Source organism: Miniopterus schreibersii (assembly GCF_964146895.1).
Source record: "Miniopterus schreibersii genome assembly, chromosome: 1".
In the NCBI taxonomy this organism is placed as follows: Eukaryota; Metazoa; Chordata; class Mammalia; order Chiroptera; family Miniopteridae; genus Miniopterus; species Miniopterus schreibersii.
This window is the reverse complement of record NC_138101.1, coordinates 62,688,035-62,700,954: the sequence shown is the minus strand read 5'-3', so window position 1 is coordinate 62,700,954 and position 12,920 is coordinate 62,688,035. Positions and strand designations below refer to the sequence as shown.

The 12,920-nt window shown below is 37.0% G+C and overlaps 1 protein-coding gene across 2 annotated transcripts in view; it reads left to right on the top strand.

Moving 5' to 3' along the window:
- Nucleotides 1-12,538, top strand: part of SLC39A8 (solute carrier family 39 member 8) — a 68,433-nt gene extending 55,895 nt beyond the window's left edge. For both annotated transcript variants that reach the window (XM_081144432.1, XM_081144433.1), the window contains 3 exons: nt 8,105-8,312; nt 8,508-8,692; nt 10,747-12,538. In XM_081144432.1, coding sequence (XP_081000558.1) covers nt 8,105-8,312; nt 8,508-8,692; nt 10,747-10,896 — 543 coding nt within the window. In that variant the 3' untranslated portion in view covers nt 10,897-12,538. The remainder of the gene's footprint in view (nt 1-8,104; nt 8,313-8,507; nt 8,693-10,746) is intronic.
- Nucleotides 12,539-12,920: the final 382 nt, after the last annotated feature.

Sequence of the window (12,920 nt, the reverse complement as noted above, 5' to 3'; positions counted from 1 at the left end):
ACCTATGGGTAATCAATTTCCCATTTCCCCATACTATGAATATATGAAAAACCCAATTAAATGCCATTTGGGGGAGATCTGGTCCTTATGGCCATTTCCAGCACCAATGATTATATCTGTTAGCATCTTAATAGGAAACAGATGGGAAACAAATTAAAATAATTTCAAGAATGTTTATTTATAGGTTTGAGTGGGGTGTAAGAGGGCGAGGAGTGGCCCCAAAGGTGGAAAGGTGGGAGCATTTACTAGAACCTGGGAGGGAATTGTCTTGAGAAGAGCTGTGGCCTTTAATTGAGGGTCATGGCCAGCCTGAGGTGACCTCACAAAGGGGTATCAGAATACATACCATGACTTTTCCTTCTTTTCTACCCCTGAACTCCCTCTGGGGCTCCCCAGTGGTAAATCTCAAATGGAAACTAGAGGACAGGGAGCCTGTAGCCGTGGCCCATTCAGGACGGTGCCAGGACAGACCGCAGAGCGAGAGGGAGGAGAGTCATGCTGGCAAGGCGGATGAAAGCCGCCTCTCACAGGGTTGACGTCTGAATCCTGGGTGTTCTTTTCTGGACTGTGAATTCCAACAAGATGGAGATTATTTTATTTATATTTCTGTCTTCAATTCTTCACACACTTCCTGCCGGCTATAAAATAGGTGCTCAGTAAATAATTGAGTAGCCCCATCCCAACACCTTCTGTGTGCCTTTAAGCAAGTCATTTATATTCTTGGATTGTCATCGTCCTCATCTCTAAAATTAGAACACCAGTATCTGTTCTATTTTACTCATGAGGATGTTGTAAAGGTCAAAAGAAAATGAAGACACTAACAGATGGAAGTGCTTTGTAAACTATGAAGTGCTGAGGATGTAAGTATTACTTTACATCTTTACTTTTTTCCCTCCTATACCCAGTCAACTGTCTGATTCATATAAACTTAACTCAGATTTCATACTTTTTATTTTCTGGCTAATTAATCCCCTGACTCTTTCGCATACCTCGAACTTCAGTAGTTGAAAGTCAATAGCTTTCTTTAAGAGTATATTTATACTCAAGCTCAAGAATCTCTGTTAAGAATATTCCTCTTTTTGTTTTTAACAAAGCTCTTTTTTTAAAATATAGATTTAATTTTCTTTTTTTCTCCAAGAATCTTGATCAGCATGCTCTTGAATATATTTAAGGATCATACATGAGAAATCTTCTGTTTTCCACACTTTTCTCTTAGGCAGTTTTGTTTTTCTTCCTTATGATAATGCTGTGTTTATCTGTACTTTGTTAGATAAGATGATCTGTATGCTACAGTGGTTATTCATGGAGCAGTCAGTGGTTTATAAACATCTCATTTAATCATCACGACACTCCTCTGAAGTTGGTAGTATTATTTTCACCGTTCTACAGATAAGGAATGTAAAATCAGATTCCAAGTAACTATTTTTTTAAAGAACTTCAATTTTTTAAAGAGTAGTTTTAGGTTCACAACAAAATTGAGAAGAAAGATTTCTCGTATACCTCCTGCCCCCGCACATTAATAGCCTCCTTCATTATCAGTGTCCACCACCAGGTCTGTACATTTGTTACAATTGTTGTACCTACAGTGACACATTCTAATCACCCAAAGTCCAGAGTTTATAGTTCACTCTTGGTGTTGTAAATTCCATGTGTTTGGACAAATTCGTAATGATACGTATGCATCATTAAAGCATGATATGGAGTGTTTCACTACCCTAAAATTCCCTCTGCTCCACCTACTCATCCCTTTCCCTCCCCTAACCCTTGGCAACCACTGATCTTTTTACTGTCTCTATAGTTTTGCCTTTTTCAGAATATCCTATAGTTGGAATCACATAGTATGTAGCCTTTTCAGATTGGCTTCTTTCACTTAGTAATATGCATTTAAGATTCCTCCATGTCTTTTCATGACTTGATAGCTCATTTTTTGGGGGAAGGACGTTAATAATTCCATTGTCTGGATATACCACAATTTATTTATCCACTTACCTACTGAAGGGTATCTTGGTTGCTTCCAAGTTTTGGCAATCAAGTATAAAGCTGCTGTAACATCTGTGTGTACAAAGGTTTTCAACTTCTTTGGCTAAACACCAAAGAATGCAATTGCTGGATCATATGGTAAGAGTACGGTTAGTTTTGTAAGAAATTGCCAAACTGTCTTCCATAGTGGCTGTACCATTTTGCATTTCCACCAGCAATGAGTGAGAGTTCCCTTTGCCCCACATCCTCACCAGTATTTGATGTCATTGTTCCTGATTTTGGCCATTCGCATAGGTATATAGTGTTATCATGGTGTTTTAATTTGCATTTCTCTGATGACATATAATGTGGAGCATATTTTCATATGTGTATTCACCATCTGTGAATCTTTGGTGGGGTGTCTGCTAATGTCTTTGGCCCATTTTTTAATCAGGTTAATTTTCTTATTGTTTAGCTTTATGAGTTCTTAGTGTATTTTGTTTAACAGTCCTTTATCAGATGCGCCTTTTGCAAATATTTCCTCCCAATCTGTGGCTTGTTTTCTCATTCCATTGACACTGTATTTTGCAAAGCAGAAGTTTTTAATTTTAATGAAGTCCAGGTTATCAATTATTTCTTTCATGGATTGTGCCTTTGGTATTGTATCTAAAAGGTTATTGCCATACCCAAGGTCATCTAGGTTTTCTCCTGTGTCATCAAGAGTTTTATAGTTTTGCATTACGTTTAGGTCTATGATCCACTTTGAATCAATTTTTGTGAAGGGTGTGAGGCTTGTGTCTAGATTGTGTGTGTGTGTGTGTGTGTGTGTGTGTGTATAAATGTCCACTAGTTCCAGCACCAGTTGTTGAAAAGACTATCTTTTCTCCAGTGCATTGCCTTTGTTTCTTTGTCAAAGATCAGTTAAACGTTGATATGAGTCTACTTCTGGGCTCTCTATTTCATTCCATTGATCTATTGGTCTGTTCTTTTTCAAATAGCATAATGTCTTGATTACTGTAGCTGTATCGTAAGTCGACATCAGGTAGTGTCAATTCTCCATCTTTGTTCCTTTCCCTCAGTGTTGTGTTGGCCATTCTAGATTTTTTGCCATTCCATATACACTTTAAAATAAAAAAATATCCACAAAACAACTTGTTGGGATTTTGATTGGGATTGCATTGACTTATAGATCAAATTGGGAAGAACTGACATGTTGACAACACTGAGTCTTTCAATCCGTAAGAATGGAATATCTCTCCATTTATTTAAATTTTCTTTGATTTCTTTTATCATAGTTTTGTGCTTTTCCTCATATAGATCTTGTACATATTTTGTTAGATTTAAACCTAAGTATTTTATCTTTTGGGGGAGCTAATGGTATTTTCAAGTTCCACTTGTTAATTGCTGGTATGTAGGAAAGCAATTGACTTATATATATATTTGTATTCTATAACCTTGCTATATTTGTGTATTAGTTCCAGGATAGTTTTTGTCAATTCTTTTGGATTTTTTATATAGAAGGTCATTTGTCAACAAAGGCAGTTATATTTCTTCCTTCCCAATGTGTATATACATTTTATTTCCTTTCCCTGTCTTAGTGCATTAGCTAGGACCCAAGTAACTTTCTGAGACACAGCATTAGTAAGTAGCAGGGCCAATACTCAAACTCAACCCATTTGATGCCAAGGCACATATATACCCTTGAATCATTAAGCTATCCTACATTCAGTGCTCCTTCCTATAAATCTCACTCATCTTTATTGGTAGCCTCTTAAAATGATAGTTTTTACTTGTATTTATATTATATTAATTTACCCTTTACAGGCATACATTTTATGGGTTTTTTTGCACATAATTTTCATCTTTTGTTTGTTGTCATTTATACTTCCTTCTGCCATCTTTATTGAGTTTTTTAATGGGTTGTCACTTTCATCTTTGGCTTGTTTTTCTCATTTTCAGAGCTCTTACTCTGCAGAATTTTTTCAGCATGTAATATGGAACTTGGAATTTAATATTTACTGGCAGTGGTTGTTTGCTTTTACCTTCTTACTGATAAAACATATAAACAATAAACCATAAAAACATTTTCATTATTCATGGCTCATCTTGCCTCCCCAAATGCAGAATGAGGTCTGACTGTGCTCCTGCTGATCTTTGCTGCCATTAATCCTATAAAAAAAGATTCATTTTAGTGGGACAATACACCACCTTTTCAATTTAGATCAAACCCACAGGCAGCCTGCTTCTCCAGCTTTACCTTATTTGTTGATGATAATAACTCCTGAATCATCACAAATTCTTTTTTCCCTCTTGCTGGTTCTCACCCCATGGCTTTAATCTTTTGCTTTCTGAGTATTAAAATAACATACACTAAGTGAAAAAAAAAACAGAACACCCGTAAAAGATAAAAAACACACAAACAGTACTGTCTCCCAGGGAGAACCGTGCTTAGCATTTTTGTATATATCATTCCAAACATATTTTCACTTAGACCATCATGAAGTTACAATAATAATCATTTTTCTAAAAAGCTGCCCAACAGACATGCTGTTTTATAATTTTTATTTTTTTTACCTCGGCACTATGTTTTGGGCGTCTTGACAGGCAGGCCTGCATCATCTCTGCCCCCGCATCTGCTTCCTTGCAGGTGTAGCTGCGTTCACAGGCCCTGTGTTCTGCTGCCGGAGAGCCACACCCTTCCTTTGCCCCCCACTCCTCTCCACCTCCTCCTCTTCAGTCTCCTTTCCTTCACCCTCTTCATCTTCCTCCTCCTGCGTGCCTGTCCCTGCGGCTCCCAGCGCAGGCCACCCCTCCTCCCCTGTCCTCTCCCCTCCTGCCCCCTTTCTCCTTCCGACCTCCCCCTGCCTTGCTTAAACCTAAGCTGCTCTGCAGGGAGCCCACTTGCTTCCTTCACGCTGATTTCTTGGTGCTTTTTCTTTCTTTCGCTCTTTGCTTCTTCCTCCATGCTGATGCCGGGCTTCAACTTAGTCTCTCCACTCTTACAACTTCAGTCCGTGATACTCTTTCTGTCCCCATTCTGGTTATTCTGTAATTTGCCTTGACTTTCATTTCTATTAATAACTAAGGTGAGAGGCGCTGAGAGCTTTGCCGACGACGGCACAGCAGTTGTTGTCAGAGCCCAGCTAGAATTCAGTGCTGGCTCTCAGACCTGTGGTCTTTTCACTAGACTGAGCTGTCCCATCACGGCTGAGGGTGTAAGAGCCTCACGTTTAGTGCACGAGCTCAACAGAGAAGCAAGCAAGCGAGCACTGACAGCCGCAAACAGGAACCAAAAAGGGAAAGAGTAGAACATTCACTGACTCAACTAGAAGGGCTTGAATTTAATGTTCTCTCTGCTCAGTAACTCAGTTCCAGGCAAATTAAAGAAGACTTTTTTGAATGTTTGCCTACTTTTGTTTGCTCCAAAGCTATTAAAAATGTATAGCTGTTAACTTACCCCACAGTGCCATTTGAGACCTGAACTTATAAAGCTAAAAGGAAGCATAGTAAATAGAGTTGATAATATCTGTACTTAGATGTAAGATTATCGTGCCTGATATATTAACTTAATTTCTTTTTCAGAATTAAAGGAGTCTGTATACAGAGTTTGTGTATAGTGTATAATACCAGGTTGTCAAGACTTGGTCTTGTAATCTTTCCCCTAAACCATCACAAGAAATAAAGAAATTATAAACTGTAATTGAAAAATAAAATAAGGAAAAAAAAAAATAAAAAAAATAATTATAAATATGTGATTAAGTAAACCAAGTTAGAAGATGAAAACAACTGGAGATGCTAAGTTGTATTCTGGCCATACATTTTTGTGAAGCTATGGTCTCTTCCTCTATGGTTTCTCTAATGACCACCTTTGTTTCTCCCTTGGCAATAATTGCTGCCTGTTCTGGGGCATTTATTCCAAGCCATGTACTAAATCATAAGTGTTTATATTTTTGTGCACTGAAGATATATCAATGGTTAAATTAATTAAACATGGAGACCATTTGATTGAAATGGCTCTAATGCTATGGTGGTCTATGGAAGCAAACCCAAATCTAAGCCTGTAAATGCCCGAAGGGTACAAAATAGAAGCCTAAGGGCAGCCAGTCACAAACAGCCAGCTAGGCTGTAAGCTATAGCCCATCAGTAATTTGCTTGCTTTGCTTTCGAATCTTCTCCATAAGTCTCTCCCTGAGCTTCTGTCCATGGAGCGCTCTTAACTGCTTCCTGTTGGATGGTGCCGTATTTGAATTGATTTTTGCTCAAATAAACTCTTGAAATTTTTAATTTGCCTCAGTTTTTCTTATAAAGTAAAAAGACCACAATTTAAGACCAGATGGAATTTTTTTATGCTGATGAGATTTTGCTTTTTAAAAATGAAAGGAGATTAAACACTTATTTCAACATTGCTTCAAGTATTTAGAAGAGTTTTTTTCAGAGGAGGGGGCATTCTTGTGGACTGCTTCCAGATCATATTACAAATTCTTGCCCCCCCTCCCATCATGCCTTTGGAGTAGTGAAATAGTTACTAAAAAAAATTCCACTTTCTTTGTATCCTTGGGTAAGTTAACTAACCTTTCTGTGCTTTAGTTTCCTCAACTATAAAATGATGATAACAGTTGTGCTTAACTCATAGAATTGTTCTAAAGAAATTAAATATCTAAGTGCTTGGAACAATGGCTGGCACATAATAAAACTACATGGCTTTCTATGACTATTTCTACTGCTGTTATGACTACTTCTACTACTACTACTACTACTACCACCTCTGCTATTATTAGTACTAACAGCCTCCCCTCCTTCCATCTAAATTTAAGAATTTATTGGCTCCAAATGACTTTGGCTATGCCTACAAACAAAAATCATCCTCTAAAGGTGAAGATTTGCCAGTAATGAAACAGTGAAAAGATGTATTGAAAGATCTAAAGTTAATTCTGAAAACACAGTCCCCAAGGTGTTTTGAGTAATGAAGTGATGTTGGAGTAAATGTAAAATCTCTCAGATGATTGCTCTGAAGGCAGTCCCTCTCAGCCGGATATATAGTGCGTATTTTTAAAAGAGCCAGTCAGGTACTTTACATCTTGTTTCTCCAAGGTAAATACAATTCTTGAAGATAGAAGCTGTATTTTCTGCTTCCATGCATTTCCTGTAGCATCCAGCACACTGTTTTACAAATTGCAGATGTTCAATAAATATGTTGATTAGCTGCTGAGGCACAGTTGAGGGGAGAAGAATTAGGAATAAAATGTTCTCTAGTTAATTGCAAATTGCTTCCCTACTTAAAAATGTATTTGCATTTTATTATCTTTTTATTTTATTTTATTTATTTTACTATTTCTGGAAAATGCTTTGACATTTGATTGTATACATTTTGGTAAATTTCGTGAAAATTTAAATTCTTACAAAAGGCCCATTGTAAGATTTTCTATTTTTATTATTGTTTCAAAATGGAAAGAACTGTTAGTGTAAAGGCAGGCCTGTTTCAATCACACTTCATGAAATTCGTGAAGCGAATCATTGAAATTAGGGCTGGTAGGGACCATGTTGTTACAGCCTGAAAACCCAGCATAGCTCCAAGAAGACGGTGGAAACATAGTAAGTCATGGGAAAATAAATGACTCATCTAATACATTCTCCTCATTTTACAGTTGAAGAAACTGAGGCCCAGGTAACTTGCTCACAGTCACCTAGTGGCATGGGAGGGACTAAAAACAATGTTTTTTGATGCAATCGTGCTTTAAATGCGGATTTCACATTTAAATTGTAACATGAAAAAGACTTTACGTTTAGTCCTTGAAAAATGTATTTTTATTTTAAAGTATGTGAATCGAATTCATAGGTTAATAACTGCTATATTTCAGGAAGGCACTAGTAGGAATTTGTTCATACAAATCAAAGGATTGTTTTAAGGGGAAAGCAAAATAAAATGTCCTTTAAGTGGCTTGTTCAAGGCCTGCCAACCTATTCATTTCCTTTTCCCCTACCTTTTCTCTATTATATATGATCAGGGGTTCCCATCCACTAGGAAAAACTTTGTTGTAACCATTTATCTCCCTCAAGATATAACACATCTCCTGTTTCTCCGTATTTCTTTAGACTTTCCAAAAATGCTGTTTATTCTGTTGATAGATTTTCTGCCATTTCACAGGATGAAAAAAAGGAGTCAAGCTCATGTACCTGCCTGAAGGGGCCCAAGCTGTCAGAAATAGGGACAATTGCCTGGATGATCACGCTCAGTGACGCCCTCCACAACTTCATCGATGGCCTGGCCATTGGGGCCTCCTGCACCTTGTCTCTCCTCCAGGGCCTCAGCACCTCCATCGCGATCCTGTGCGAGGAGTTTCCCCACGAGCTGGGTAAGGGGCTCTGCTCGCCCTGGGAAAGTCAGCTACTGCTCGGTCTCAGCGGAATGAGGCGTTTCAGGTGACACGCACACTTAGAAACCCTGCTGGTGGCATCAAAGTAAAGAAGCCCTCGTTAGATGCTGATGGTCACCTATCATCTCACCCCCAAACTGAAAAAACGCTTTGTTTGCTATTTTCTTCCTCTAGGGGACTTCGTGATTCTCCTCAACGCAGGGATGAGCACTCGACAGGCCTTGTTGTTCAACTTCCTTTCCGCGTGTTCCTGCTACGTGGGGCTAGCTTTTGGCATTTTGGTGGGCAACAACTTTGCTCCAAATATTATCTTTGCACTTGCTGGCGGCATGTTCCTTTATATTTCTCTGGCAGACATGGTAAGAAATTTCAAAATTTTTTCTTATTTTAGTTTAAAATTTATGAATAAACATCTGGGTTATACTTTGACTAAGGGTGACAAGAAGTTCTTTCTGCTGTCATTGAAGACATTCCTAATTTAACAGATAACTCTTTTTGAGTAGTTTGCACTGATAGTAATTTGAAAGGGATTCTCATTGGTTCTTTAACCTATGATCTTATTGACAGAAGAGGAAATGAATTATTTTTGTTGAAGGAGAGATATTTTCTCTATTTTTTTTTTTTGCCTTGTGGTGGGTAAACTTGCATTGTATTATAGTATGTCCCTTAGGATTTTTTTCCTCTCTTTTGTGAGGATGTCACATTGGAAGCAGAATGATTTATTTTGTAAATAGAATTTTGTTATTTCAAAGTTCTAAACAGGGAGAGCCTTTTGAGTTAAACTAAAATTGGTAAATTAAAATTAGACATTATGTACTCGTGTCAGTGTATATTTGTATCTATGTTTATATCTATGGCTGTGTCTATGTATTTATTTGTGTGTGTGTGTGTGTGTGTGTGTGTGTGTGTAAGAGAGAGACTATAAATAGTCCTGTTCCTTTTCAAATGAATCATGGACAGCATCTTAGAAAATGAAGAGGTGCTAAGTGTATGCAAATCAAATAATATTTCCTTTGCATTTGGAACTGAATATGTATTACAGACATAATTTAATAATTTAATTTCTTTCATCTGCATTTTTAGCTCCAAATGATAACTGTCTAGCTCTGCTTCTTGGGCTGTGCAGACCCTTATAAGAGCAAGGATTCCATCTTTTAGAGCCATCACTGCATTTATATTTTTCTTCACAGAATTAATGTCTCCCACTCTATTTATGCTAGGTCATCCCTTCTCCCTTTTCTGATATAAGAACAGAATCTATTAGGGTGTTTAGTTTGCAGAAATAATACTGATAAATGATGCTGTATACACTTACAGCAGTTTCACACTACTCAGAATGGTGCCACCCATTTAATCCTGGTGCCAGTTTTCTTCAGTTGGGCACATGATTGACTGTGGAGACCTCTTGGATGTGATACAGTGCCCCGCTGCATATACAGCAAGCATTTTTGGAATATGCTTTGAGAGTGCCTTTCACAGATCTCCGCAAGGAGCCTTTTCAGTGGAAGTCACCTGCTGAGAAAGTAGATCTTAAGTACAGACCTTGGGGTTTTAATTGCTTTCACTGTAATGAGATGGTTATAGCCTTCAATCCTAGAGCAATGCATAATTTATTTAAAACCTTGTAATTTTGTAAGGGGTAGAGCAAGCAAAAGGACACAAATGGAAAAGAACAAGAATGAAATGTATAGTGATTATTAAACAAATGATTTGTTCAGCTGCCATGAACTGATACTTCTGTACCGGGCCCGGAAATTGATAGGGCACTGGGGAGTCCAGGGAACAAGAGGCACAGTCCCTTCACCCGTGGGGCTTTCTGTTTACAAAGAAAGGATCCTAAAACTCAACAAAGGAACAAAAACCACACACATGACTAAGTAATTACAAATAACAGATCTGTGAAATATAAGGCAAAGCAATATATATGATGAGAGATGAATGTAAGGGAATCTAATATAAGTTAGAAGGGGCTAAGAGAAGCTTTTCTAAGAAAGTAAGATTTAAGTTGAAACATGAAAGATTTAGTTCAATTGAAAAACTGGAGGGCAGAGTTCAGATAGAAATATTGGTGGGTATGAAGATTTGAGGGAGGAAAGAGGCTGGAAAGAGTGGTGTGATGGAGCAGAGAGAGAGAAGAAGAGAGGGAGGGAGGGAGGGAGGAAGGGAGGGAGAGGGGGAGAGAGAGAGAGAATTAAATGAGGTCAATCCCATTGACTCACTTGGGGAACAGTATTTTTGTACTATCATTCTTGTTGATGTCTAATAGGGCTAGATATTCCTAGTACACTATCTATGCTAAAACATCTAAACATCTGAAATTTATAATATTCAGAAATCTATTAATCTATAAATGACTATTTTATGTTTTGCCACAAGATGGCAACAGTTATCTAACAATATATCTTTCTTCTAGTTTCCAGAGATGAATGACATGCTGAGAGAAAAGGTAACTGGAAGAAAAACCGATTTCACCTTCTTCATGATTCAGAATGCTGGGATGTTAACTGGCTTCACAGCCATCCTACTCATTACTTTGTATGCAGGAGAAATTGAATTGGGGTAATAGGAGATGAAAGATGCTGTTATTAACAAATAAAAACATCTCCAAAGGGATTTTAAGCTGATCCTGTTTAGTTAAAAGATAAGTTTTAAAACTGTAGGTCAAGAAAACTAGCTATTGCTTTCAGATCTGTGAAACAGGCCATTATTTGTTATTAAAAATGTTTCAAAAGGTAATCAGTTCCAGTCTGAAAAGGCTCGTCTGCAAGATCTTTGGTAAATACCCACTTTTTCTTGTATCATACGTATTAGAACATCATCACAAAGCAAGAAACATGCAGTGTAGTCACTTAGACACCAAAACCCAGAGAAAAATACCAGCTAGGTTGTAGAAGCTTTTAAAGCTCGGTGGTAGGATCAAAAGTTCAAGTGGTTTCAGAGTGGTTTTCTTTTAATTAATTTGTTCTAGTGCTTTCATGAGCAAGTACATCAAAATGCGGGAGGTTATCAAAACGTATCCAACACAGACACAAATGATTCCAAGGCCTTCATGAACCCAGGGATGAAGGATTGCTCACAGCATTATTTGTTTTATATTTTAGTTTGGCATTTATAGGATTGTTTTGAAAACCATCCAGTATGAATTATGAAACCAATAAAGCTTTGCTAGCCCTAGTAAGTTTAGACTGCATCTGATACTTTATTGCTAAGTATGAACTCTACCAGATTTCACAAAAAGTAGGAATTGGCTTTGTATGACTTAGGTGTGGTCGCACCAAACAAATAGCAGAATAATGAATAAAGCTGGTGACTGACAGTTCAGTTTTCATGTACAGTGTTTGTTTTGTGAAGGTGAAGGCTGTGTTGGTTTGTAGAAAGAAATTGAATGTAATCTTAAGTAATTTTCTTTCAAAGATGAACACAATTATTTAGCAAAGGATAGTTTAAATAAATGCAAAGCAACAGCTGGACTGCTGTATGTTGAGGACTGATTATAAAACATACGTTCCTCCTGGGATTGAGAGTCATTCAGAAAAGACTTCTTTTGTGTTCAGTCTACATTTTTCCTGTATGGTATACTTTGGAAAAAAATTCTGCACACCATAGTTCTTTTTCTACCTTTTATAAAAGATAGAGCCTGTTTTCTCGTTTAGTAGGCATAGAAAGTTGGTCTGAAATTGACATCCTAACCCCAATTCACACTCCCCAGTCATTTAAGGAAAGATAATTTGACAGGGAAGAAAATGATTTATAAAGCCAATAATGATCTCAGGAATTATATTTTCCCAGAGTATAAAATGGTGTCGCATAGCAATAATGCAGATCTGATGGATATTTAACATGTATGTGAATATACATTTCACTTTATGACTGACAATTAAAAAATTATTGTTTGACCAAATAGTAAACACCTTTGAAACCATGTTTTGTATCATTCACTATTAATTTTAGTATGTATCTTTTTGAGTGACTTCCATATACTTGGTATTATGGGGAAGACAGAAAAATAGGAAATTGGTGATGTGTTTCTTTCAAGGATATTCAGCAAATGAAAACTATAAATATTTATAATTGTTCATTCAAACCAGTAAGCATAGAATCTCATTTTATCATGTCATCTGTTTACACAATTTTAAGAAATAATCTGACCTTTTTAAAGCATAGATTGTATGTCTGGGTTAATAAACTATTTACAACATGATATTAAAACAAACTCTCGTTTGGTGCAGATCATTGTATATGCGGACCGTCCTAGCGCTTCATGTTACTTTCTCCACGTGTTGACCTTTTGGCCATTTTTTTCAACTCTGAGTTGACATAATACTGCGTGAAGGCCCAAAAAGCAAAAAGAAAATTGCCACATATTGGAGACTATGGTTGTGTTGTCTCCAATAGGTAGGAAATGGAAAGCCATGATTAAATATATATTATCCTAGGTAACTATTTGACAAAGTATAACCCTATCAGTCAACATATCGTATACTGAAGCATTTATTTTATCAGTTGAACATTCTCTAATCTTTTAGACTTTAAAGAGCCTGTGACAAACCAAAAATGATTCCCATGCATTATATATTAGGTTATATA